The sequence below is a fragment of the Lupinus angustifolius genome, chromosome LG01, assembly GCF_001865875.1.
Source record: "Lupinus angustifolius cultivar Tanjil chromosome LG01, LupAngTanjil_v1.0, whole genome shotgun sequence".
Classification (NCBI taxonomy): domain Eukaryota; kingdom Viridiplantae; phylum Streptophyta; class Magnoliopsida; order Fabales; family Fabaceae; genus Lupinus; species Lupinus angustifolius.
In genome coordinates, this window is record NC_032009.1 from 22,513,782 (window position 1) to 22,539,601 (window position 25,820).

The 25,820-nt window shown below is 31.6% G+C and overlaps 4 protein-coding genes across 4 annotated transcripts; 3 read left to right on the top strand and 1 right to left on the bottom strand.

Annotated features, from left to right (window-relative positions):
* Nucleotides 3,131–5,667, top strand: LOC109356102 (heat stress transcription factor A-9-like). Its single transcript, XM_019599445.1, has 3 exons — nt 3,131–3,614; nt 4,508–5,335; nt 5,424–5,667. Exons 1-2 carry the CDS (start codon nt 3,186–3,188, stop codon nt 5,309–5,311), a joined length of 1,233 nt encoding a protein of 410 aa, XP_019454990.1. The 5' UTR covers nt 3,131–3,185; the 3' UTR covers nt 5,312–5,335; nt 5,424–5,667.
* On the top strand, nt 8,664–12,711 carry LOC109356113 (IQ domain-containing protein IQM1-like). The gene is made up of 9 exons (XM_019599453.1): nt 8,664–8,990; nt 9,185–9,697; nt 9,834–9,948; nt 10,422–10,487; nt 10,581–10,669; nt 10,779–10,866; nt 11,276–11,506; nt 11,680–11,781; nt 12,093–12,711. The coding sequence occupies exons 2-9, from the start codon at nt 9,225–9,227 to the stop codon at nt 12,501–12,503; spliced, it is 1,575 nt and encodes a 524-aa protein (XP_019454998.1). The 5' UTR covers nt 8,664–8,990; nt 9,185–9,224; the 3' UTR covers nt 12,504–12,711.
* On the top strand, nt 15,412–20,710 carry LOC109356123 (casein kinase 1-like protein 1). The gene is made up of 14 exons (XM_019599465.1): nt 15,412–15,820; nt 15,902–15,942; nt 16,718–16,787; nt 16,961–17,109; nt 17,197–17,292; nt 17,384–17,454; nt 18,311–18,372; nt 18,461–18,524; nt 18,600–18,684; nt 18,759–18,885; nt 19,011–19,093; nt 19,187–19,250; nt 19,589–19,671; nt 19,875–20,710. Exons 1-14 carry the CDS (start codon nt 15,745–15,747, stop codon nt 20,160–20,162), a joined length of 1,359 nt encoding a protein of 452 aa, XP_019455010.1. The 5' UTR covers nt 15,412–15,744; the 3' UTR covers nt 20,163–20,710.
* LOC109356133 lies at nt 22,071–22,843 on the bottom strand. The gene has a single exon (XM_019599473.1). It carries the CDS (start codon nt 22,665–22,667, stop codon nt 22,311–22,313), a length of 357 nt encoding a protein of 118 aa, XP_019455018.1. The 5' UTR covers nt 22,668–22,843; the 3' UTR covers nt 22,071–22,310.

Genomic DNA, 25,820 nt, shown 5'->3' on the forward strand with positions numbered 1-25,820 from the left:
ATAACAAAAAAAAAACTTGAATAGATTTGTGAATTTTAAAACAGAAGAGAAATTCGTAATACCTTGAGTAAATCTCTTTGAGAAGCATCATCTTCTGGCACTAAATGTCAATACTAAAAAATCGTAGATAATTTAAAAAAGTCAAACCGTTGTGGTTAGAGAAAATAGACAAATACACAATTAAAAGACCTGGATAAATGTGAGATATGAAATGGAAAAATGGACGAGTACAATACCTTGAGATAGAACTGTATATCTTACTTTCATATGCTCAAACTAACAAAATTTAACAATTCAAAGCTTTACACGACCATGTTCAAATGGAATGAAAAAAACGGGTTCTTTTAAAAAAAATAGTGAAAGTAACAAACAAAATATTTGGTGGGTTATATAGCCTTTTTATTATTGTTGTTTGACATAAATCAAGTGAAAACATCTAGGAAACAAAAAAAAAATAAGAGATGAAATCAATAAAATTTACGACTATTTGCATTTGAATAAAAAAGGGATTTGCATTTGAAGATGAACAAAATGATGATATACATATAAGGGTAATAAGATGGTTATTATCTAACCTATAACAAGCTAGCTCAAATTAGGCTCAAATTTTTTAAAAAATTTCTTCAACTCAACATGGCAGGTTTTTATCATTTAAAAGTTCGATGATTCGATTTTTGTGAACAACATTTGTTGGGATATATAACAATAAATCCCGAAAGTATTAGTTCTTTACCCAAGAAAACAAGGGAACGTCCTTGGCAGTACCAAAAAAACTTAAGATATCGGTCTATTTAATTATATTATATAATAATGTTATAATATATGATAATGTTCATATCAATCGATAAGTAATATTATTATATATACTAGCGTGTCGATAGACACTTTATATCTATCAACCTGCATTCTTATGTAATGATATTAAGTATTAAATTTGTATTTTTTATTTTAGAGAGTTAAAATGTTTTTTTATTGGATGTACTTAATGTTATAATTTTTTTTATAAAAGATAAAATAGGGAAACATAAAATACTTCACGAGTAGTAATTTTATGTTTATTAGTATTAGTATAAATAAACATGAAATTATGAGTTATAAAAGATTAAATAGGAAAACATAAAATACTTCATTGGTAGTTAATTTATGTTTTTCCTTATAAGTATATATAATTTTAATATAAAAATATAATTTAATTGTTAGTGATATATGAATATAGTTAAAAGTAGGTTTATTAGTACTAGTGTATAAATGCATTTCATGTCTGTCGATCAATATTGCATGGTACTACGTATTTAATTTTTTTATATTTAATTTTTTATATTTAGAATATATTTGTTGTATTCGGTGTACTTTATATTGTAATTTTTTTTTTGTCTATGATAATGTTTAGTTTAAATAATGTGAAGGGCAAAATATGAAGTGAAAATTACACCATGGTGAAAGTTATACCATGTTTTGCCTTTATATATAGTATAGAAGTATAGATATAGAGATTGTGGCATATTTGAAGACCATATAGTATAACACATATTTAAATATATTAACAAGTCACACTTTTATATATGTTAGACCTAGGCTTTAATTTTGTTTTAAATAGACAAAGAAGTCATACTAATGCTCCTATATACTATATAAGTTGTGTCGGCAAATTTTAATATAATATATTTTCATTCTTATATACATGTGACAAAAACAATTTTTTGTTGCATAGAGGAGACATTGAGAGAAGTAGGGATGAGATGATCAAGCTCAAATTTAATCTGTTTCATTAAGTCTATAGTCGAATGAGTTATGGTTGTAAAATTATACCTGAATAATATGTTTATCTAAAATTCTTATGCACTTGGATAATTTTCACGAAAAGAAAAATGATTTAATCTCCATGATTGAAGGGTAATTTTGATTAATGCGACAAAATTTTCGAGGAATTTAATAGTATTGTTTGTTAATGAAGATGAAACTACAAAAAAGTTTTGATAGATACGGTTCATATTTGTGCCAATGTTATACATTTTACCTAAAAACCCAACCCACTATTATTAAGGCAACTAGGCAAGGGTCATATATGCCCTTCAATTGTTTCACTCAAGTCCTCAACAGATGACATGCCACGTACGTGGTTACATGCGACTTCAACCACCGTTTCTTTCGTTATTATTTTTTGGTGTTATGCACCGAGCTTTTCCCCATTCCCGCAGCCACGACACGAGGAATGGGTCTTGAACCTATCCATTTCGAGTTAGTGTGCTCATTGGACCAACAACAACACTGTAATAAGGCATGTGAACTGTGAAGTAAAGAGAGGTTAACATGAATTCTATTTTGTGAGTGAAAATTAGATAAACTCGATTAAAGCTGATGTTGTATTAGACGGTTGAATCGGTTGTGACACTAGGCATGCAAGCATGATTTGACTTTTCTCAACAAAAAAAATGTTTAAGATATCATTATTTCTATAATAGTATTTTTGGTGATCATATAAAACTGCATATAACACACTAATTTATCATAACCTAATAAATTTTAATGAATTTACTTCCTCTCTATATTGTACTAATTTCTAAAATTACTTAATTAAAAAATAATTAGAAATTTAGACTTAAAATTTGCTTATATCACAATCTAATATCAAAGATTGAAAATGATTTGAGTAAGATGTTTTTACCAGGTGAAAGATATTAGGAGAGTATATGTCTTTGAGTCAATACATTATGATTTTCGTGTAAAGGTCTAAGACTATATTAGATTTCTACCATAACCAAAGTCATAAATTTAACTCTTTGGAGTTACACTTTTAAAAAAAAACTAACACAAATACAAAATAATTAGTTTCTTACTTAAAATGACATACTCTTTTAATTAAAAAAAAAAACATGGATAGAAATTCTTTGGAACACATTCGGCAAGAGGTGATTGAGAAGAGATGTAGTTTGCGACAAGTGTCAAAACTGGAAAAATACATGAACACGTGGCACCTACCTGAATTCCCCAAATTAGACAGTCACATAGATACGCTATATCCCTCTCTGTGTCGGTCCATTTTTCTTACAAACCAAAAAAAAACAAAAATATTAGTTCCTATATAGTGGTGAGTGATTTCAACATTTTAGTTATCATCCATAAATGGAAAATAATTCCAACATTTCTCCCAACACACACCCTTATCTAAATTCTAAAGTCTGAAAATGATTGTTGGTGGTAGTGAAACGACGTCGTTAGCGAGAGTGAAACGAGAGCAAGCCACGTTATTCAAAGACAACGCTGAAGAAGAAGTTTTCAGCGAAAGTAGAAACTCAGTAGTTACAGAAGAGCGTGTTACTGGTAGTAATAATACTGATATGAGAGAAGGTATTGGTATAAAAGAAGAGGTTATTGATGATATTGGTGTGAATGGTTCATCATCTTCATCGTCGATAAATGAGGTGAGTCCACCACCGTTTTTGAAGAAGACATTTGAAATGGTGGAGGATCCAGAAACTGACACGATTGTAGGGTGGAGTGAAAATCGTGATAGCTTCATTGTTTTTGATTCTCATCACTTCTCAAAACTACTTCTGCCAAAGTATTTCAAGCACAGCAATTTCTCTAGCTTCATTCGCCAGCTCAATACTTATGTTAGTTCCTCCTCTTTTTCTGTTCTATATATATACAATAGAGTTATTAGAACAAACATCATTGTTGTTGTAACTGTACTACTCATCATTTTTCAATTTTAATGCTTATAATGTTAAGTGTTAATATCTTATTTTTCCTCATTCTCACCTCATATCTATTATTAATAGAAAAACTTGTTTCTAAATATATATATATATATATATATATATCGGAGGGATCCACTTACTTCAATAGTAAGTTTTTTAAACTTATTCCGTATCTTAGCCATCAATTTTAGAGAAATCTAATGATTTGAATTAGTGAGTTGATTTAAATCATTAGATTTTCTTAGAATTGATGGCTAGGATATACACATGGAAATTAGATTATATATATAATACATTAAAAATATATATAATATATATATATATATAATACATTAAAAATTAGATTATAATTAAAATTTAGCACCAGAAAAACATAAATAAATTTGTTTCTAAATTAGATATGTTTCGTATGTGTAGACAAGTTTTTCTCTATTTTAACACAGTCTCCAAAATTCATTACTTTGTATATGTTGGGCGTATTTTATTCGAATTATTATATTATTTAAATTATACATAATAACTAATAAGTATCAAAAGATATGAGATATAAAATGGGAACTAAATGATGATATTTACTATTTAGTCAAAATATATTAGTTTTTCCGCTGATAAAACATTGCTTAACTGATTTTATCAATTTGGAAAATCGTATTTCAAGTTTTCAACCACTAAATACTGAGATATAGATCATTATATGTTTACTTTAGATAGCTGGTCTTCAAAGCTGAAGTTCTGTTTATGCAATTGAATTTGTGATTTAAATTTCCTAGCTGAAGTTCTGTTTTTCTTTTGGTTTATGGGCACAGGGCTTTAGGAAGGTTGATTCAGAACGATGGGAGTTTGCAAATGAAGGATTTCAAGGAGGGAAGAAACATTTACTGAAAAACATTAGGAGAAGAAGTAAGTATAACAAACAGCATCATGGAACATTAAGTTCAATGAAACCTGGTCTTGAGGCTGAAGTTGAGAAACTAAAGAAAGACCAAAACATAATGAAACTTGAAATCCTAAAGCTGAGACAACAGCAAGAAAATTCTCACATGCAACTCACAAATGTTCAGGAGAGAATTCACACTGCAGAAGTAAAACATAATCAGATGATAGTTTTTCTCATTAGAATGTGTAGAAAGCCATTTTTTGTTGATCAGTTACTCCACACTGTTAAGAGAAAAAGAGAGCTTGATGGAAATGACATGGTTAAGAAACACAGATTACTTGAAACACAGTGCCCTATGAACTTCCTTAATGCCATGGAGACAAGTTCCCATGATGTTTGTTATAGAGACCAAGGTCATGAACATTTTACTACATTGCAATCTGACATCATTGGACTTTTGTCTGAAAGTGTGAACATCAATAACATGGGTATGGATGATGAATTATGTAGTCATGTGCAAGGATTAAGGGCATATGGTTGTAGGACAAATGGACAGGATGTTTCTTCTGATTATCATGTTGTGTCAGAGAAACTAATGAGGGAAAATTCAGTTGTTGATGAAGAACAACTAGATGTGAATGACTCAAATATCTATCTTGAATTGGAGGATTTGATAAGTAAACCAGCTGAATGGGTTGGATCAGAAAGTGGATTAGTGGGACAAACTAGTTGAAACTCATTACTTAGCCTTTCAATGGTAAAAACTTGCTCTATTTTTTTTTATCAATCTGTTAATTTTGAGTGTAGTATTGTATCTGACTTAATAGTGCAATGTGCATTTGCAGGTTGCAAGGGTGTGTTTAGATCATGAAGAGCAAAATATTATAAGACTCTTCTTCAATCACCAGCTTCAAAAGTGTAGGACCAAGATTCTCCCCCACCCCCTTTTGTGTTTACCTTATTTTGGTGTACCCAGCTTGTAAATATTCCTATATCAGCAGCATGTTCATAGTTCTATGACAGTTTGTAATATGAGAAATATTTAAGACTTCTCTGTTTTCTATTGCCTTTATGTGAGTTAATATGTTATAGAGGGGCACTATGTCACTATATGCGTGCTCAAGTCTTCATATCCAAAAGTCCCCTAAGATATTGAGTTTAAAATCTATTAATCATTTAGCATTGATTTGCATTACTTTTATTTGAGAATCAACTATATTTAATAAATCTGGTAAATGATTTACTGACAGTATAAAAAAAAAACTTATATAATTAGTGTATATTAACTAAGTTATTATTAGCTTATTTAATATCTCCAAGATTACGGGGCTTGTTTTCTTTCTTATAGAAGACATTTGATTAGTTCTCGGTGTATTTTTGTTTTATGCACTTACTCATTACATTAACTTAAGCTACTCTGAGGTCAACAAATTGAACTTGACTCAACAAAGTGACTTAATTTGCCAAATTCTACTTATAAGTATAGATACTAAAAACTTAGGTCCCATAAAAATTCCAAAAATGTTATTTTTTACATTCAAATAATTAATATGTGTAATGAGGGATAGAATCAAATGGTATTATTATTCATTAAGCTTTAACTTCAAATAAGGATGTTGTACCATTTTATTATTACATTCTTTTATCGAAATTGCCACCCAATTTTTAAGCACACACCAAGAATAGCTTTTCTCTTTCTCTAGAATTTATTGTGATGTTGTTACACACTATACGTATTAGTTGAAGATCATATATTCCAAACAGTGTCTCATTTTCTATTCTTAGTAAATTATATATTGATACTTGAATAAATTTTTTTTTTAAAAAAAAAAGCAATGAAATATAGTTATCTAATTGACTTGGAACATAGAGAGATATCATTTGGGACATATGATTTCTATCTGAACTATCCATCCTTTCCTTTACCAATTGGCATATGTAGCCCAATAAATTCAGGATTTTGAGATGGAACTTCCCTATACGGATGTTAACACGTTTTTACATAGGATTCAACGGGAGTTAAATACTAAATAAATAAATAAATATTTAACGTACAGGTCATCCTAATATACTAAATAAAGAAAATATTTATCATAAAAGTTAATGATACTTTGAAATATTAGCAATTTTCTGGATACGTAAATATTAAGAGCACCTATAATTAGAAAAAATATATGTACTAACGATATATAAGTTTTATATAGTATAATGTATTGATTTTATATAAATTTTTATACTAACATCATATATATATATATATATATAATCATTCTTTGCAACACAGAGAAAATTGAACTGAAATTGTTAGGATAAAATCGCACACCAAATAAATTGCACGCCATTTAGTTCGTACGTGTGCTCTGTTACGTTAGTAAGATATATAATTGATTTCAGAGATGCGCTTGCATAGACTTTAAATATTTTACAAAATAAAACTATTTTTGTACCCCAACATAAATCCAAATAAACACATACACTTGATGCTTTTATAAAAAAAAACTATACACCTAACGCTTCACAAGATTCAAGATATATGTCGCTGACTTTTAAGCCATTGCGATGTTCGATGTCGATGATATATAATTGCAACTTGCAACAGATTAATATAAGAATTGAGATAGCTGAACTACTATATATAGTATTAGTATATTGTTTTGAAGATTGTAATTTTTGATTCTGAGGAAGGCTTGTATGTAATAGCCACTATTGCTGAAGTTGAATTACTTCTAAAACTCATTTAAAAAACATACACTTTCTTGTACAAAATTCTTAGTCTTATATGTAATATTTGAATTGATTTTTCAGTCATTGTTCTTGTTTTCTTGTAGTCTTTCGGTCTTATGTTTGAATTTGAAATGGGGGAAGAGATCATGGGTAAGTTTTTCCACATACGGAAATGTTTTTGGATAATCTAAAACCATGTATAATTAGACAATAGTAATGACATCCTCCATGTATCTTTTGTCACCTTGGCTATTGATAAGATCATCCAAAAATGTCTCCATGGATATCCACAAACAAATACATTTCATTTGAAACAAGTACTGGGTTGGTCAAGTACTATGTAATTAGTGGTATCTGCTCATATTTATGATAAGAAACTAATATCTTTTTGAAGACATAATATCTTTTTAGGGTCTATGATTACCTTTGTTTCTACGGAATTTAATATTTAACCTATTAATATAATGGTTAGGGTTTTAGTGCATTTTTATCCACATTAAATTAACTCATCTTATGTATGAGTAAATATTACAAAAAAAAAAAAAAAACTAGTAAAATATTTTTATCTTTATTTATACTAGCGTGTCGATCGGCACTCCATGTCGGTCACCCGCATTCTTATTTTTTGATATAGTATGTATGATATTCATATTATATTATTTAAGAAAAACAATTTAAATAGAAGAGTGCAATATATAAACTCAATAAAGAGTGAATATTTAAGAAGATAATATATAATAGTTGATATGATATACATAAAACTATGTCAATTTCTCATTTTGTGCCTATTGGGTGGAGAAAGATAGAAGACAGAAATAAGAGAATGTGTGGAAGATTAATGATATTAAATTATTAATATAAAAAATGAAAGTAATATGTGGAAGTTTTTAGTATTATTAAAAATATAAAAGAGTAATTTTGGAATATAAAAATTATACCATAAGGTATTTCTTACTTGTTTTGCCTTTATTAATAGTATAGATAATTAAATAATATTTTTGTCATTAAAAATGTAAGTAATATTAAGTATTTATCTAGTTGGAGAGTCATAAGGAGGTTGAGGATGAAGAAGGTTGAAGAGTGATGTTTCACTTATAACAAAAATAGTAATCATTTTCGATAAAAAAATATTTATATAGTTGGTTGACTATTAAAACTGAAACACGAAATCCCAAAATTTAGTAATAATAAAGAATGCATTAGAGTAACAGCAAATCGTGCTTCTCCATGAAACCTCTCAGAAGCTTACTTTCTTTGACCACCATGCCTGTCTGCATTAGTTGTCGTGCTTGTTTATGATATTGCTCCAACAAATTATTATATTACAAACACAACCCTATATATATAAGAGACTTTCCCACAAAACTCAAAACTCATGAGTGAGAATTCAAACCCACCAAACTAAATCTTTGAATTCCTCAAACTAAACGTGGGTCTTGGTTTAGACCTTGGAAAACAAATAAGAGTGACCTTGGAACTTTGTTTTCACCCACCTTTATTTTCCAATTCGAAACTGTCCTCGTAGATTCCTAGTAGTAATTCAAAGTCTGCTCCTTTCTCTTATTTTCCACTTTTGACCACTATTTGTGGAATATTTTTCATCCCAATAGCCTATATATAAGTAAAGCTAGTGTTTGATCTTTCAATCATACTTCAATTCTTTTCAGCAACAATAACATACAACAAAGGTAAATTTTTCTTGGTGGGCTTTCATATATGTTTTTAAGTTGTTTGCTATATTATTCACTAGAGATTAATAGTTTGAAAATAAGTACCTTTTAGCCATGGATTATTATATTTATATGCATTTCAATTTCTTGGATTTGATGGTAGTACAAATTATTTTATGGCTTGGCTAATATATATATTATTACTTGTGCAGATATAAAAAGAGTTCTCTTCAAAGGGTTATCTGCATCTCTATGGGATTATCACTTTCCATACTCCAATCAGCTTGGGAAGAAATTTTGGAACATTCACTCTTTGGTGTGCCTCTAAACATTAGCTTCACTTCAAAAAATGGAGCTTTGATTTTGAGAGCAACAAGCTTCAACAAAAGAGAATCAGAAAGTGCTAATCTTTTGTCAAATGGGTCCACAAAGAATAGCAGTTCAAACAGGTTGAGAGATTTTAGACCTGAAAATGTGATCCCTGAAAGAAATTTTTCATTTGTTCAAGATAATGAGAACATGGATTTGAATTCTCCTGCAAGAAAAAGTGATGAATTCAATAAGAAACCAGTGCCTGTGCTTTCTTTGCCAGAAACAGTGGTTTTCTCTTCACCCAGACCTGTCAGTGAGCTTGATGCTGCTGCAACTAAGCTTCAAAAAGTTTACAAAAGTTACCGGACTAGAAGAAACCTTGCAGATTGTGCAGTGGTGGTAGAAGAGCTATGGTGAGTATCAATGTAAATTAAGCAATGTTTTTTACTACACCTTTGATTGAATTTTGACTTATAAAAAAAGTAGTTTATTTGCTTAAGCATGTTGTAGCTTAATATGTTATTGATTTGTGTGTTTTAAATGATGTAGGTGGAAGGCATTAGATTTTGCTGCTCTTAAAAGGAGCTCTGTGTCATTCTTTGATGTCCAGAAACAAGAAACCGCCATGTCAAGGTGGGCAAGGGCAAGGACAAGAGCAGCTAAGGTATTAATCAATTGATCAATTAGAATTTATGGCATAGTTGTGACACATTTTGTGGAGAATAGCTATTGTTTTTGCTCGCTGGCCCGAACACGGCAAGGGAGCTTGTTCCATTGTTATTGGGTATGGAAAGAATGAAAAGGCACAAGTGAGATCTTGAATCAAAACTTTACGGCTGTTGGGTTTATTCAAGTGTGAAGTCCCACATTGGATATGCAGGGAGGAATGAAAGAGTTTATAAGAAGGAAAGACCCATAGAATTAATGTCTTAAGATTTTGGTTTAAGACGTGGTGGAGTAACTCTTCCCATACCCATGTAACAATGTTCGAATGCAATGTTCAGTTTTCTACAAAATGTTCGAAAACTTAACAGTTTTTATTCAATGTTCAGTTTTCTACAAGTTGAAGCAGCTGAGTCATTATCTTATAATTTATTTGGAGTCTAGTTGGTGCTAACTATAACTTTTTTCATACAGGTTGGAAAGGGTTTGTCCAAGGATGAAAATGGACAGAAACTAGCACTGCAACATTGGCTAGAAGCTGTAAGTCCTTGAACCTGAACCACTTTTAGCCATTATTACATTAAGTTCAATCTTAGCAATGCTAATTCATTCTTGTTTGTTGCACTTGCACAGATTGATCCACGTCATCGATATGGACACAATCTGCACATGTATTATGACATTTGGTTTGAAAGCCAAAGCAACCAACCATTTTTCTATTGGTAATTAAACTCTTGTTCTAATATATCTATTATTTCTCCTTTGTTGTAATTATCAAGAGAAGCTAAGGCTTTTAATGGTTAATTAACCCTTGTTCTTTATTACATGTAGGTTGGATATTGGAGATGGCAAAGAAATAAATCTTGAGAAATGCCCAAGGAGCATTCTACAACGGCAATGCATTAAATATCTTGCACCAGTAAGTTTAGTTATATGTGAACAATCCTACTTTTAGATTTACAACCCTATTACATATCCCGTCACACATCGTATCGTATGCCTCGTTCTCATTTGCATGTTTAAACAACTGTTGGGTTATTCCTCTTATAGCCAATTAGTTTTGCAACGGAACCTTAACATGATATTAGAGCCATATTCCAACTTTTTTCTAATTGTCATAGGCCAAAAAATGCCCTTTAATCATAGGTCAAAGTTAATCGTGTACCTGATTTGGCAAGTTTCTATAGAGCAGACATGTTAGGTAGTAAGTCTCATATTGTCTTTCTTGTTTTCCTGGACATGATTTAAATACATGTTGAACTACTCTTCTTAATTTTAATATTGAACCTTAACCAATTTTTGACCTTGTTGTTTTGCTATAATTGCAGAATGAGAGGGTAGAATATGAAGTAGTTGTTGAAAATGGAAAGCTGGTTTTCAAACAGGGTGGAAGACTTGTGGACACTGATGACAAATCCAAATGGATATTTGTTCTTAGCACCACAAGGGCCTTGTATGTTGGGAGAAAACAAAAGGGTAAATTTCAGCACTCAAGTTTTCTAGCTGGAGGTGCAACCACAGCAGCTGGCAGATTAGTGGCCCATCAAGGTGTTCTTGAGGTACAGTTTCAATAATGCATTTCACACAATCATCATCATAACCAATGTCATTATTATATTATATTTATCTTATATTTCATACATTATGATACATCACATGCTCATGCATAACTATAGCTGTTCTCATAAGCAAAATGTGCTTACAAAGTTTTGTTATATGCACATTATTGCAGGCTATTTGGCCATATAGTGGTCACTACCACCCAACAGAAGAAAACTTCAAAGAATTTATAAGCTTTCTCGAGGAGCACAAAGTAGACCTCTCCAATGTGAAGGTAATAAATTGATTCTTAAATAATTCCCATGCCACTTAATAAAGCAAATTTTACTTACCTCATTCTCCAAGTCACTGTAAGGGAGGATAGTATATTGAAATGAAAATTAGTCGAATTCTTAGAGGAAAAAAAATCATAGAAAAATGATAAAAAATGACTTTTGAGCTTAATACTTAAAAAGGAAGTATTATGACTTTGTTCTATCCATATAATTCACTCCATCTATTTTCATAAAAAAATTGGTTGTTGATGTTATTTGAATTATTTTTATGAAGAACTAGCTGATAGTTATTTTTGCATGTTTGATGCAGAGATATGCAATAGATGGTGACACACCTTCACTTATTGAGACCAATTCATTTACTGCCACTAATGAATCACAACAAATCAAAACTTCAATTACTGTGAATAACAATGTCATTGATAAAGAGGGTGCTGACAAAAAAGTAGAAGTCCCACCAACATTTAACTTGTCCAAGAAGTTATCTCGCAAGTGGTGTAGTGGTGCTGGGCCTCGTATCGGGTGTGTCCGCGACTATCCTGAACACCTTCAAACACGGGCATTGGAGCAAGTCAATTTGTCTCCAAGGCCCACTTCGGCAAAGCTCACTAACTATGGCCCAATTCCTTCACCCAGGCCCAGCCCAAAAGTTAGAATGTCCCCAAGGCTTGCATACATGGGATTACCCAGCCCAAGAAACCTAATTCCAGCTTCAAGTTAAGGGATTCTGGGCCATTTTTATGAACTAAGGTGGGTCTCAGCAGAAGATTTTACATTATGTGACAACAACTAGTAGGTGATGTAATTAGAGGACTAACTATAAATCTTGTATCCGTTACTCGAGTTTGTCTCTTTCTTTTTTGGGAAGGCAAGAATATTCAATTAATTCTTTATATAGAATGCAGAATGTCATTCAAGTTTGATTATCATTTTTTCATAAGCCATTATCATAAATGTAAATCTAACATAAGAAAAGTTTGAGCAGCAATCTTTTTTATCCCAAAGTTTATATAATTTCATATATTATTTCATTATCATTGGTTAGAAGAGAAAATAGAATTTAATATATATTTTCTTACCAATGAGAGTAAATAATGTATTAAATGATTGATTTAATATGTATACATCAAAAGTATAAGTGTTTTTTTACACTATCAACAAATTATCCACTATTGATTTATTAATCATCATTGACTCTTAAATAATACAATCAATAGTGGATGACGTGCTGACAATATAAAAAACTCTTAAATGATATACATGTTGGAATATAAGATGTCATCGGGTAGTTGAAACTTCATGAATCATTAAGAGAATGTTGAAAGTTTACAAGTTAAGTGTTGAATCAAAACTATCTAATAATATTAGCTGGTAAACTATTTAAAATACATAAGATGCCATGAGCTACTAGTCCACTATAGATAGACAACTGTAGCAAATATAAGACTCTCATAATTATTGAAATAAGTTATTGTCATACAATTTAAGTAATTTATCCTTACCTTGAAAATAAACACTTCCACATATTCATATTTACGCATTAATCTATCAATATAAGACTTTATAAGATGTTTAGGAAAACAAAAGAGTCCATAATTAAATTCTTATAAGTTATATTTTTATAATAAAAACAATCACATAACTTGAAAATGATTAATTTATTAACCATAAAGTAGAATATATATGCGATAGTAGAAGAAAAACTCAAGAGCTAAACAAAATTAGAATTATATTATTTTTGGTATTGTTAGAGTATTCTAATCCGGACATGTCAGCATGTGCTGTCACTATGGATACTAGATGGCAACAGCTAACGGGTCAACTGGATATCAAGTATACGATTATTCTAAAATAAGTAAACGAAGGTGATTGTGATTGTGTTTTTTATTTGAAAAAAATACAATTTCACTTAACGATTCTATGGAAAATACTCCATAATGTAAATTTTTTTTTGTATATGGTTCATCACTTATATATTAATTATTATTGACAATTAAATAAAAGTAGTGCAAATAAATTATATATGATATATTATAGTTTAAAAATTTTATAATTAAAATGTATATGTATATAACTTATAATTTAACTGTTTGCATGTGAGGACTTAAACATATAGGAGAACTCAACTAAAAAAATTAATCTATTAGGTAGGAAAATCTTATGATATGTATTGCATTGAGTTTGTTATACTATCTGATGTGAGACTTCAGACTTTGTTGTCTCCATTAAGGTCAATGACTTTAACTCAATCAACACTCACATGATGATATTCTTTTTTATTTTGATGGTTTTACTCACCTAACAATACTCCGTAATACATCTTAATTCTACTTATATTTTTCGTGACACAATTCTCAGTCAATATACTAATTGTTCAACTTAAAAAAGATTCTTATGTTACCAACCATTTTGTGTTTGTGAGACTATCAATAGACAGTGGCTATTGTAAATAATGAATTTTGAAAGGCAAAAGTACATTTATTATTAGTACGTTTTTTTATTAATGGAGAGACAAATATTACAAAAAATAAATGAAATAATAATATGATAAAATATTTTTATCAGTTTATATACACAAATAACATTTTTATTATTAAAAATACAAATAAAATCAAATATTCGTCTCTCCATTAATGAGGAGAATCATTTTTCATTGATTGTTACATTAAATCCAAAGTGGGTTTGACCAATTGAGACTCATTAGTAAACTTCACATGAGCAATAATAAGTCACTGAACTAGTTATGTGAGCATAATCCATTCTTCTGATGTAGAGGTGCTAGTCTACATTTAACCAAGGTTAAGCTTTTAATAATTTTAATATCCCACATCAATAATGTAAGGCATTATAAATTGATAAAAAGCATTCATAGAGTATGCAGTATATAGGCAAAGTAACGAACCCTTCAATTAAGTATATTTCCTCATTGTAAACCCCTTTTAAATATATAAGAGGGTTTGACCCAAATAATTGTTCTTAAAGATGTTATCATCTCACGTTGGTTCAAGTGGTACATGTTTGATTCCCCTTAAGTAAGAATCGGGGGCTTCGAGTCTTTTGGATGGAAAAAATACCCGTTAGGAGAGTTAGTCCCACATACCTGTGGATGTTTCCAGCTCAGATATGATTGCCTATAATGCGAGTATAAATATTATACTTTTTTAATCCATAATAAATGAAATATGTATCCATTTTATTCCCCCTAATTAGATTGTTAATTGCAATACCATTAGTCCATTAGGAAGCTACGACACCGTATCGCGCTAACAAATGTTTTTTTAATGTATCGATAAAGATCGTAGATTTTGTTTAAAGCAAAAAAGAATAAACAATATTATCCCAGTTTCGTTAATTGATTGAATCACGTGATAATTACGCTCCATGATAGTGGATGATAGATAAAGTAAAATCCGAAGTGGTCCCCACTTATTGAGTGTTGTTCCACATTGGAGCGACGCAAGTAGCGACACGCGTAAAGAACACGCGTGGTGGACATGATTACTGCTTCTACCTTTCCATAAAAAATAAAAAAAAACCAACGGTTCCAAGAATCAATACACCAAAAAAAAAACACTCTTCACGCTTTCTCTTTCTCTCCGAATAAGTTTTCTCTCTCTTCAAACCCAATCCCTTTCTCTCTCTCTCTCTCTCTCTCTATTAACCTAACTCTACTATTATCAAATATCAATCTCCAATTCAACGATGATAATATTACATATAATCCGTAGTTTCTTACTCTAGATCTCACTCCTCAATTTTACCCTTTTCCTTTTTACACCATTTCTTATTTTTCTGTTTTTTTGTTTTTGTTTTTTCCCGATTTATGGATAACAGTTCCGGGTGCTGACTATATACGCCATTTAATGTTTTCGTCTTTCTGAATTTAGGGTTGCGGTTAGATTAGGGTTTCAAAGTTCATATCTTTTTTGGGTTTTGTCTTGTTTTTTTCCGACACTTTTTTAATGGAAGCTCGTGTTGGTACTAAGTTTCGATTGGGCCGGAAGATCGGTAGTGGTTCCTTTGGGGAGATCTATTTAGGTTTGTTTGTTTTCTTACCTTAATTTTTCCAACATGTTCATTATTTGTCTGTGTTTTTTGAGGAGTTACTTTGTTCTGCAGGTACTAATAGTCAGACTAACGAAGAAGTTGCAATTAAGCTTGTAAGTGTTGTTTATCAATTGGGTTTCAGATTTGATTACAGTTTCAGATGTTTGCTTTAGTTCCTGTCATTAATATTTCTGCAATGTTTTTTCTAAGATGGTTTCCTGTGAAATTATGCGGTTGCCCTATTGATTCAAGTGTTTTTTCTGAACTTATTATCCCTTTTTATTTATTGCGACTTGGGAGTGTGACCGAGTGTGCTCTCTTTTTGGGGTGCTTTTGAAAGAGTGAAAGACATTTAATTGTTTAGAAACCACTCCTTACTTTCAGTAAACTTATAAGAAGCAAAATTGAAAATGTGATGAAAGACGGTTGGATTTTGGAAATGTGTTATAATTGTGCTAGCCGTAGACTAGTCTTGGTGCCCTTACGTAGTACACTGCATGGCTGAGTTAAGTGTGAAATGAGCAAGGTGTGCTACATCGTTGCCAGGATGTAATGCAAAATCAGACAGGGTTCCCACATTTTGTGGAATGGATGCTGTTAAAGTAGTTCATTCCAAAATATTGGTGAGGGGGATGAAACTGAAACATGCCTTCTTTATTCAATCAATTTTCCTCACTCAGCAAAATACTTGTGTTTCCATGCCTATTCAATATTATGATACATTATTTTGTAGATCTTTGATTGGATAGTGGTTTCGGATCAATGAACTTTCATGCTCATTTTTCAGTTTGTTTATCTTAAGTAATCACTGTATTATTTAAATCTACAATTGAACTAGAGCTAATTTTTTTGTTCTCTTTCTGTTTCTTTGCTGCTATTTTCAATTAGGAAGCTGTCAAGACAAAGCATCCTCAGTTGCTATACGAATCCAAGTTGTACAGAATTCTTCAGGGAGGAAGTAATGCCTATCCTCTATTTTTTTCTTTATAATCTTTCTTTTGTTTGCATTTTCCGCAAAGAATAGGAGTACATTTTTCTCCTCTCCCTCTTGCTAGGAAATTAATCTCATTTATAATCTAGTTTGTTATAAATTCTAATTTATAAGTTCTAACTCAAGATTGGTTTTGGCAGCTGGAATTCCAAATGTTAGATGGTTTGGAGTGGAGGGAGATTACAACGTTCTAGTGATGGATCTGCTTGGACCTAGTCTTGAAGATCTATTTAACTTTTGTAGTAGAAAGCTATCACTAAAGACTGTCCTCATGCTTGCTGATCAAATGGTAGGTCCTGATTGACTACGTAAAATTCTGTCTCAATTATATTTTTCTGTTCTGAAGTTATTTTGCTGACGTTGCTTGTTTTTCCAGATCAACCGTGTTGAGTTTATTCATTCTAAATCATTTCTACACCGGGATATCAAACCAGATAACTTTTTAATGGGATTAGGAAGGCGTGCAAACCAGGTGGCTAATCTTTTTGACATGTGTACTTCTTCTGATATATTGTTGTATCTTCATATATAAACATATTTAATGCTTAGTGTTGTGCTTGTAGGTTTATGCTATTGATTTTGGTTTGGCTAAGAAATACAGAGATAGTTCAACCCATCAACACATCCCTTACAGGTATGGAGATTCAGTTAGCGGGCATTAATTGTTGCAGCTACCTAGGTATTCGATGTTGTTAGATCCTGATGGCATATAGTACAACTGGCATACCCCAATTTTAATATTTATCCAATTGCAGTTCTAAATTGTCAAGTTATCATATATTATACTGCTTCCCTATGCAAAAAGAATAAAGGTTGTTTAAGAATACACTATCAAGTATAAATTTTTTCCATCAACAAACATTTTGGTGGCAGCTATAACACAAACTAGATATACAACAATCTCATTGTTGTTGCTATTTTCTGGTTATTCACCCTTGCCTGTCTTTAGCTAGTATGGTGAAGCTGTAGATGCCGATCTATCCATAATTACACATACTTTACTCTATTGGAAAATGTTTTTTCTGGGCAGCATCAGAACTGATGATTTGGGGTTTTTTAAGTTTAATTTATTGTCATAAATCTGTCCAAGTTGTATTTGGTCCATTTTTTGTAGAATTTGGTATTGAACTAGTTTTACACCAAAAATTATTCGGTAAAGTATTGTTTAATGCTGCAAACAAAGCTGAAACGATGTTGATTTTTTGGTTACTGTTTGACTGTATTTGGATTTTTACGTACATGTGAATATATTCCTCCTGCACCATTCATAATTTGTAGGCTACTTCTCATTTTGAATTGATGCCAGATTTTTATTCTTTTCACAAATAATTCATTCACCCAATAGATTGGTGGTGATAATTGTATAATTATGAATAGCTTGCTTTATGGCTTCCATGTTTTCTTGTTTCTGGTATTCACATATCTTCTATGTTCTTTGGATATCAATGTTTATTTGTTATTTGTAATCAATTCAACTATTAACACTACAGGGAAAATAAGAATCTCACTGGAACTGCAAGATATGCTAGCATGAATACTCACCTTGGCATTGGTATGTAACTATGTATAATTACATGGGGTTTCTATGACATTTGTATAAATGACTGGTAAAATTTTGTTATCTGGTGATTGGTGCACAGAGCAAAGCCGTAGAGATGATTTAGAGTCCCTTGGATATGTTCTAATGTACTTCCTAAGAGGAAGGTGATGATTGCTTCCTCCTCGACATTGATGTTTGCCATTACTGTATACTTTCGCCTGATTTGCATTCTCTTGTAGCCTTCCTTGGCAGGGGCTTAAAGCAGGAACCAAGAAACAGAAGTATGAGAAAATCAGCGAGAAAAAGGTTTCCACCTCAATTGAAGTAAGTCGATCCCTCCAATGCGTGTATTATGTACCTTTTCAAGAATTACACTAAGAATTATCGCTTTATTCCAGGCTCTATGTCGAAGTTATCCAACAGAATTTGCATCATATTTCCACTATTGCCGCTCGCTAAGGTTTGATGATAAGCCAGACTATGCTTATCTCAAAAGAATATTTCGCGATCTGTTTATTCGTGAAGGTTTGAAGCTATTTGCATCCAAAAAATCCTTTTGCCTCACCTCTCAACTTTACCAATTGCATCCTTCCACATTTGTAGGACCTGAGTTTGAATTTTCTTTTCTTATCAAATTGGCATTTGAACAGGATTCCAGTTTGATTATGTGTTTGACTGGACCATATTGAAGTATCAGCAATCACAGCTAGCTACTCCCCCAGCACGGGCTATTGTAAGTGTGTTCCCCCTCCTCCTTTTAATATTTTAGGTCTTTATCATTTCCAATGGAATGAATTTTGAGTTTGAGATGCTTGTTTTTGTCTAGGGTCCTGGTGCTGGAACTAGTTCCGGAATTCCACCGGTTGTTTCTAATGCTGATAGACAGACAGGTAGGTCTTCTTAACTATTCTTGTAGTGTTAGGCTTTAATTTAATTTTTTATCTGTTAAGTGTGCGTTTAATGTGAGAGACGAATACACTAAGACAGTACAACACAAGTGGTGAAGGACAACACAATTTTTTTGGTCCTATATGCTGATCGATGACTGATGTACAGAACAAAATATTGCAAATACTAAATCCTTTACGCTATGTATTATTTATTTTTCACAAATAAAGATTGGATAATATTTTGGCAATTTTAATGTTCTTTTCATCCAAGTTTAAATGTAGTTAGTTGGCGTTTAATTTGTCTCTTTTTTATGTTTTTTCCTGTTTATCAATCACAGGTGGGGAAGAAGGGCGGCCTCCTCCTGGTTTGGTGTCAGCGGACTCCTCAAGGCGAAGATTGTCCGGGCCCGTTCTAAATTCTGTAAGTTTCTCTAACCAGAAAAATATAGTAACCTATGATTTTGCTGTTATTAAGGATACTATGCTCAGTTGTTTGGAGTGTGTAGTTTATGAGAGGTTCGTTTTCAATAATTAGATCATTGTTACAGATCTGTAACTTTCAAATTATTCTGACTGAAGGTTACTCTTGCTAACTCAATAATTGCTTAATCCATGATCATGCAGTTGTCTAGTGCCAATGTCATGGGCCAGTCAAGTGGATCATCAAGGCGAGTTGCTGCTTCTAGTAGCCGAGATGCATTTATTGGTGCTGAGTCAGATATTCGTACTCGTACTGCTAGCCCTGGTGCAGCACAGAGAATTTTGAGTGGGCAAAGAAGTTCACCAATTGGTTCTGATCCCAAGAGAGTATCAGCTGCAAGAAATACTTCTCATCATGTCAAGAACTATGATACTGCACTCAGGGGTATGGAGAGTTTGCAGTTAGAGAATGATGGGAGGCCCCATCATTAATTTCACATTTTCTGATCTAGTACATTTGTCAGTTAATACTTGATAGGCACCACAAAAGTTGCTTGTATCACTAAGTTGAGCTGTGAGGAAATGCGCGTTTGAACTTTGAGATTCAGGATTTATCATAACTCATGCTCATACTGATGAAGCTGAAATAATTTGTGAGGTGAAACCTGGGGTTCTGCTTGCTGTAAAATCTCAGGTTTAAGTAGCACTTCTCTTGAAGAAAATCTTTGAAGTTTTATGACCTTTTCTTGTGAGTTATTATATTGGTTTACCAGATGATTACAGTGTCACTGGACTGCAAAGAAATGGCAACAAAAATGTAATTAGCCATTGTATTCTTGTTGTGGATGAGATTCTTAAGTTTCCACATGTTTATGGAGATTACTCTTGCATTAGTCACATTTACAGTAGTTGGAATTGTTCTACCTTGTGAGATTCCTATCAACCTCAAATCGAAGCATCCCAATAGTTTTCCCTAGATACTCTATCACAATAAACTTGTATGACAATTTATTTGAACTTACCAAAAGATTTTCATTAAATTGGCAGGTGATAATCAAGTCTAGTAATTTAAGCTTTTTATTTGTTTTTTGATGGAATAAGACTTGCTACATTTTCTTCAAGTCTATAATACATTTTCCGTAGTGATGGGATTGATGGATAAACATCAAGTCTATTCATTTTCCTCATTTGTGCTTTTGTCCATTTGGGTCATAAATATAATTATCTGTTTTGAAATTTGGTCATTGGAAATTATTCTCAACATGATACACTTTTGTGGGACCATGTTATTTCAATATTCATTACTAGTTTTGCTAACGCATAAGCTTAGCACATAACTTGTTCTAAATGGCTGTGTATACTTTTTGAAATAATCTGAGATCTTTTTGAAAGGTCTTCTTTATGCTAATACTGTCAAACTTATACTCTTTTAAGTTGCCTTCGGAAAACAATGAACACAAACTTACTTTACCCATTTTAGTTTATGATATATTTGAGAAAGTAAGGAAAAAAACTGAAAAAGTAATGGCATCCAATTCTATTTTTAGTGATCATTTAGAGTTACCTAGCAAGTTATATAATTGTCTGAAATGGTCCCATATGCATTAGTGTCTTTTATAGTAACTTTTGCCACCTATGTTGAACTTGGAACCACATCTTGTATCCTACAATAATGTGTCATTCCATGTGTCACGAACAGTGATTGGTCAAAAAAATACTGAGCAATTAAAATTTAAAATTAAATATATATTTTTCAACCAATTATAATTCATAATACAGTAAGACACAGGAGATATGTTCCCGTTTTCTACCTGGTATGGAGAGTAACATCTTTATCGATTGAAGGAACAACCAATTTTGCTGCTGAGATGGCTTTGTTGTGAATTAGCCTAACTAGCAGTAACTATCAAATCCATTTTGTCAGATGTTTGTAAATTTGAAGGCATAGTTGAAAAATTATTTTTTGCAGGGATCAAAAGTGGGTTTCTTATCTATTACTATTTCAAATCCAAAGGCTTCATTAAGATGCCTTTCAAATCAACAAATCAACACTGTACTGATCACACTTCTTGGAGAAGTCTTGAGAAAATGTCACCTCAAACAATAACATATCATTATCAAGCAAAAAGGTAAAGATATCTTTGTGGGCTTGGAAAACTCTAGCATTTCAAACATCAAGCCAATTTGTTCTCCAGAAATGTCTGATCTACTTTGATACAGAAGAATTTTCGGACAAGAGAAGATAAAAGAACATGGAGTTTATTAGTTAGATTATGACATGACAAATGGAAGAAAAACACACAAATTTGCATTAATAGGCATCAACATGCATGCACTAATTTCCACCAAAATAAGTCTTCCTCACAAGTAAGCAACAAACAAGATGGTTACACTTAACTATTCACAGAAACCAAAATGAATACTAGAACCAGAACTTCTCTTCCATATTGTATTCCTTATGTTTACTTCCAAGCCATGGAAATCAAATAAACACTAACCACATAGTAAACAAAAACAAATAGTTATTCATCAATTAACATACAAGATAGATATCAAAGACATGCAGCACCCAAACTAAAAGTCCCTTAAAGAATAAGGGTTAATTTGTTTAATATCAAAGGCCAACACAACAAAACATAGCTACCATCCATACACAACTCTGTTGCACCTATCCTTAATCCACTTGAAACTCTTCCTAAGAGACCCTTTAAGTTTACCTTCAACAGCATAAACCTTGTAACTAGCAACCCTCTTCTTCCTTTGCAATTCAGGATCACCAAAACTCCAGCTTTTTGAGATGGACCCATTTGTTGACTTTCCTTTCTTGAACTTCACATCGTTTTGAGTTTGTGTTGGGTGCACAGAAGAAGCATAAGAAGCACTGTAACAACGTAGATCTTGCATGCCATGAATACCACTTGAAGTTGTTCCTCCAGAATAAGTCTCAATCTGCATGTTCCTTCCATCACCGTAAGATTTGGATCTGAAATCTTCCATTTTTGTGGGAATTGGAAGGAAAAAACAGAATCAGAAAGGAACACCCAAAGGGAAAAACTGTGTAAAAATTGAAACTTTTTCCAAAAGGGGTTTTGTTTTTGTGTAGCTTATGGCATTTTTTTCGTCAATTGATTTTTGCTTAATCGACAACAATGTATGACTGTGTCTGAGAGAGACGCTGACTACTACTATTTTTTCTGTCGGTGGTTATTAATTTAGCAAATAATGTTGTAAAGGGTTTTATTATGCGTGGATTAATTCACCAATGAAAATTAGCCACGTAGTTAAGATCTCGTGAGAAGCACGGTATTATCAAATTGAAAAATTCGATACTTGGTAATTGATATGGAATTGGAATATTGGATCATGTGCTCTTCATATAATAATCTTCTGTTCTAAGATAACCATGTCTTTGTATACCTAACTAAACAAATTACATAAAATAATATAAAATTATTAATTCACGTTATTATAATTTTTCTTTTCAATTAGATAGAGATACCAAATGAGATAAGAATAAGGACAATTGATCTTCATCCGTGCTGATGTTGTTAGATTATGTGAGTTTTCTTCTTCTTAATATTTTTTTGGTATATTAAAGGTATTCCTTATCTTCAAAAAGAACTAATCATGTATAATTATTTATCTTAATAAGTGTCATTTTTATGAATAAACTTGACAACCTTTAAATTATTATGTGGATTTAGTAGGAATTTACATTACCGATCAACATTCGGTTGTTTCTTCTTCCTCATATAAGATAGTTAAAAAAATCTCCCATTAAAATAAAGATTTTGCTAACTCGAATAAATTAAAGATATTTGTAGTACGACTAGAATTGCAAACAAGAAAGGCTATATTTGAATGAGAAAAAATCCATTGATAATATGAGTTTTATAATTTTATATAGTATTGTTCTATAAATTCATTATTCATATTTAATCATTATTGATTATTATAAAAATAATTTAAATGAACGGTGAATAATATAATGATTATATATAAACTTTTTAGAGTTCTTTATTCAATTGCATTTTGTTGGACCATAATCCCATATAAAGGTCTACCGCTTCATCCTCATTGTAATGAGTGAGACTCCTCTCCATTAATGGGGAGACAAATGCTACGTAAAAGTAAAGAAAAGACAATACATATTGACATTTATATCCCTTCTATTTAAAATGATATTACACTTTTACCCTTAAAATACAAAGGAAAAAATCACTTGTCTCTCTATTACTTGAGAGGAGTCTCACTCCATTATAATATATACTTTGAAACAGACTTTCAAACTAAATCATATCCTAAAAATTGACGTATGTTATGATCCTCTTTCCAAGGCAAATTTACTACACAAATATATTTTGACTGAAATATTATATTTTTGGTGTACCTTTTTAAAGTTATTTATCATTTTGGTATATTTGTGAAGGAATTGTCAATAACGGTGTCGAATTTCCTTTTTTTTTATTAACTCACTCAAATATCGTTCATACAATTGCCGATTTATGTTTTTAATTTTTTTTTATATAAAATGAAGGAACTCGTCCTTCTAGTGGACGAGTTTCAATGTTTCTTAGGTGATTCTCCATTTTCTTTCCAATGACATTTTTTTCTTGTTGGTTCATGAAGACTGATATACAAAAACTATCTTAATTGTAAAAAGAATGTTATTTTTATAATCTCTCATAAACTTATTACATAAACTAAAAGACCAACCCACTACTATCATGGTCTTACTTATTGAAATAAACATCTTTATGAATATAAAAAACTACTCTAAATACTAATTTTAGTCTCTCATATTTTTTTGACATTACCAGTTTGATCCCTAAAAAATTGAAAACCAAAAAATGGTCTCTAAAAATTTTGAGTGTAGGTCAAATTGTAAATTTTTTAACATGTTTTACCATGTGTTAGGGTCTAATTTGACCTACATTTCAAATTATTGGGGATCATTTTGAGTTTTTCAAAATTTGAGACCAAATTTGTAAAATCGAAAAACATAAGGGACTGAAATGAATATTTACTATTTTATTTTATAATGGTTGCATGCATGGTACAAAACAAGGGAAAGATGCTCCTTTATTTTCTGTCTTCCTTCCTTTCAAATCCATTCATTTATTTTCCTTTTCCTATGATATATAATGTACATATTACATGAAACTCGTCGACCGCAAGGGCGAGCTCCTTCACTTTATGTAAAAAAATATTAAAAAACCCAAATTGGTAATGGTAAGAACGAGTTATGAGGGAGTTAATAAATAAATAAAAAAAATCGGCATCAATATTGACGATTCTTTCAAAAGTGCACCAAAATGATAAATAACTTTAGCACTAAGACTATAATATTTTAGTCAAGATGCACCTATGGAGTAAATTGTCCCTTTTCCACCTCAAATACTAGTAAAAGTTGTTAGATCAGCTGCATAGGAAGGAAGAGAGAAGGGAGAAGAGAAGAAGAAGAGAGAAGGGAGAGGAGAAATGCAAATGGAATTAATGATGGAGATAAGGCCAAAAGACCAATACATATAGGAAGTTAAGTAAATACAAAAAGACAAGACTACCCTTTACTAATAACTAAAATACATTTAACATTCCCCCTCAAACTCAAGATGCGTTAATCGAAAGCATCGAAAGTTTGTTAGTCAAGAAACGAAAACGTTGAGTAGAATGAGGTTTGGTAAACAAATCAGCAATCTGCAACGAAGAAGAAATGAAGGGTAAGGTGATGGTGCCATGTTGGAAGTGGTGACGTGTGAAGTGACAATCAATCTCAATGTGTTTAGTACGCTCATGAAAGACAGAGTTATGAGCGATTTGAATAGCACTCTTATTGTCACAGTACATGGGAGTGGGTTCAGGTTGATCAACACCCAAAGAAGCAAGTAACCAACGCAACCAAACTATTTCAGCAGTGGTGGTTGCCATAGCACGATACTCAGCCTCTGTAGAAGAGCGAGAAATAACATCCTGCTTCTTACTCTTCCAAGATATGAGGGAATCTCCTAGAAAGATACAGAAACCTGTAGTAGACTTGCGATCAGTAGGATCCCCAGCCCAATCAGCATCTGAATAAGCAGACAATGTCAAGGAAGAAGTTGAAGAGAAAAGAAGACTCTGAAACTGAGTGCCTCGAAGATAACGAAGGAT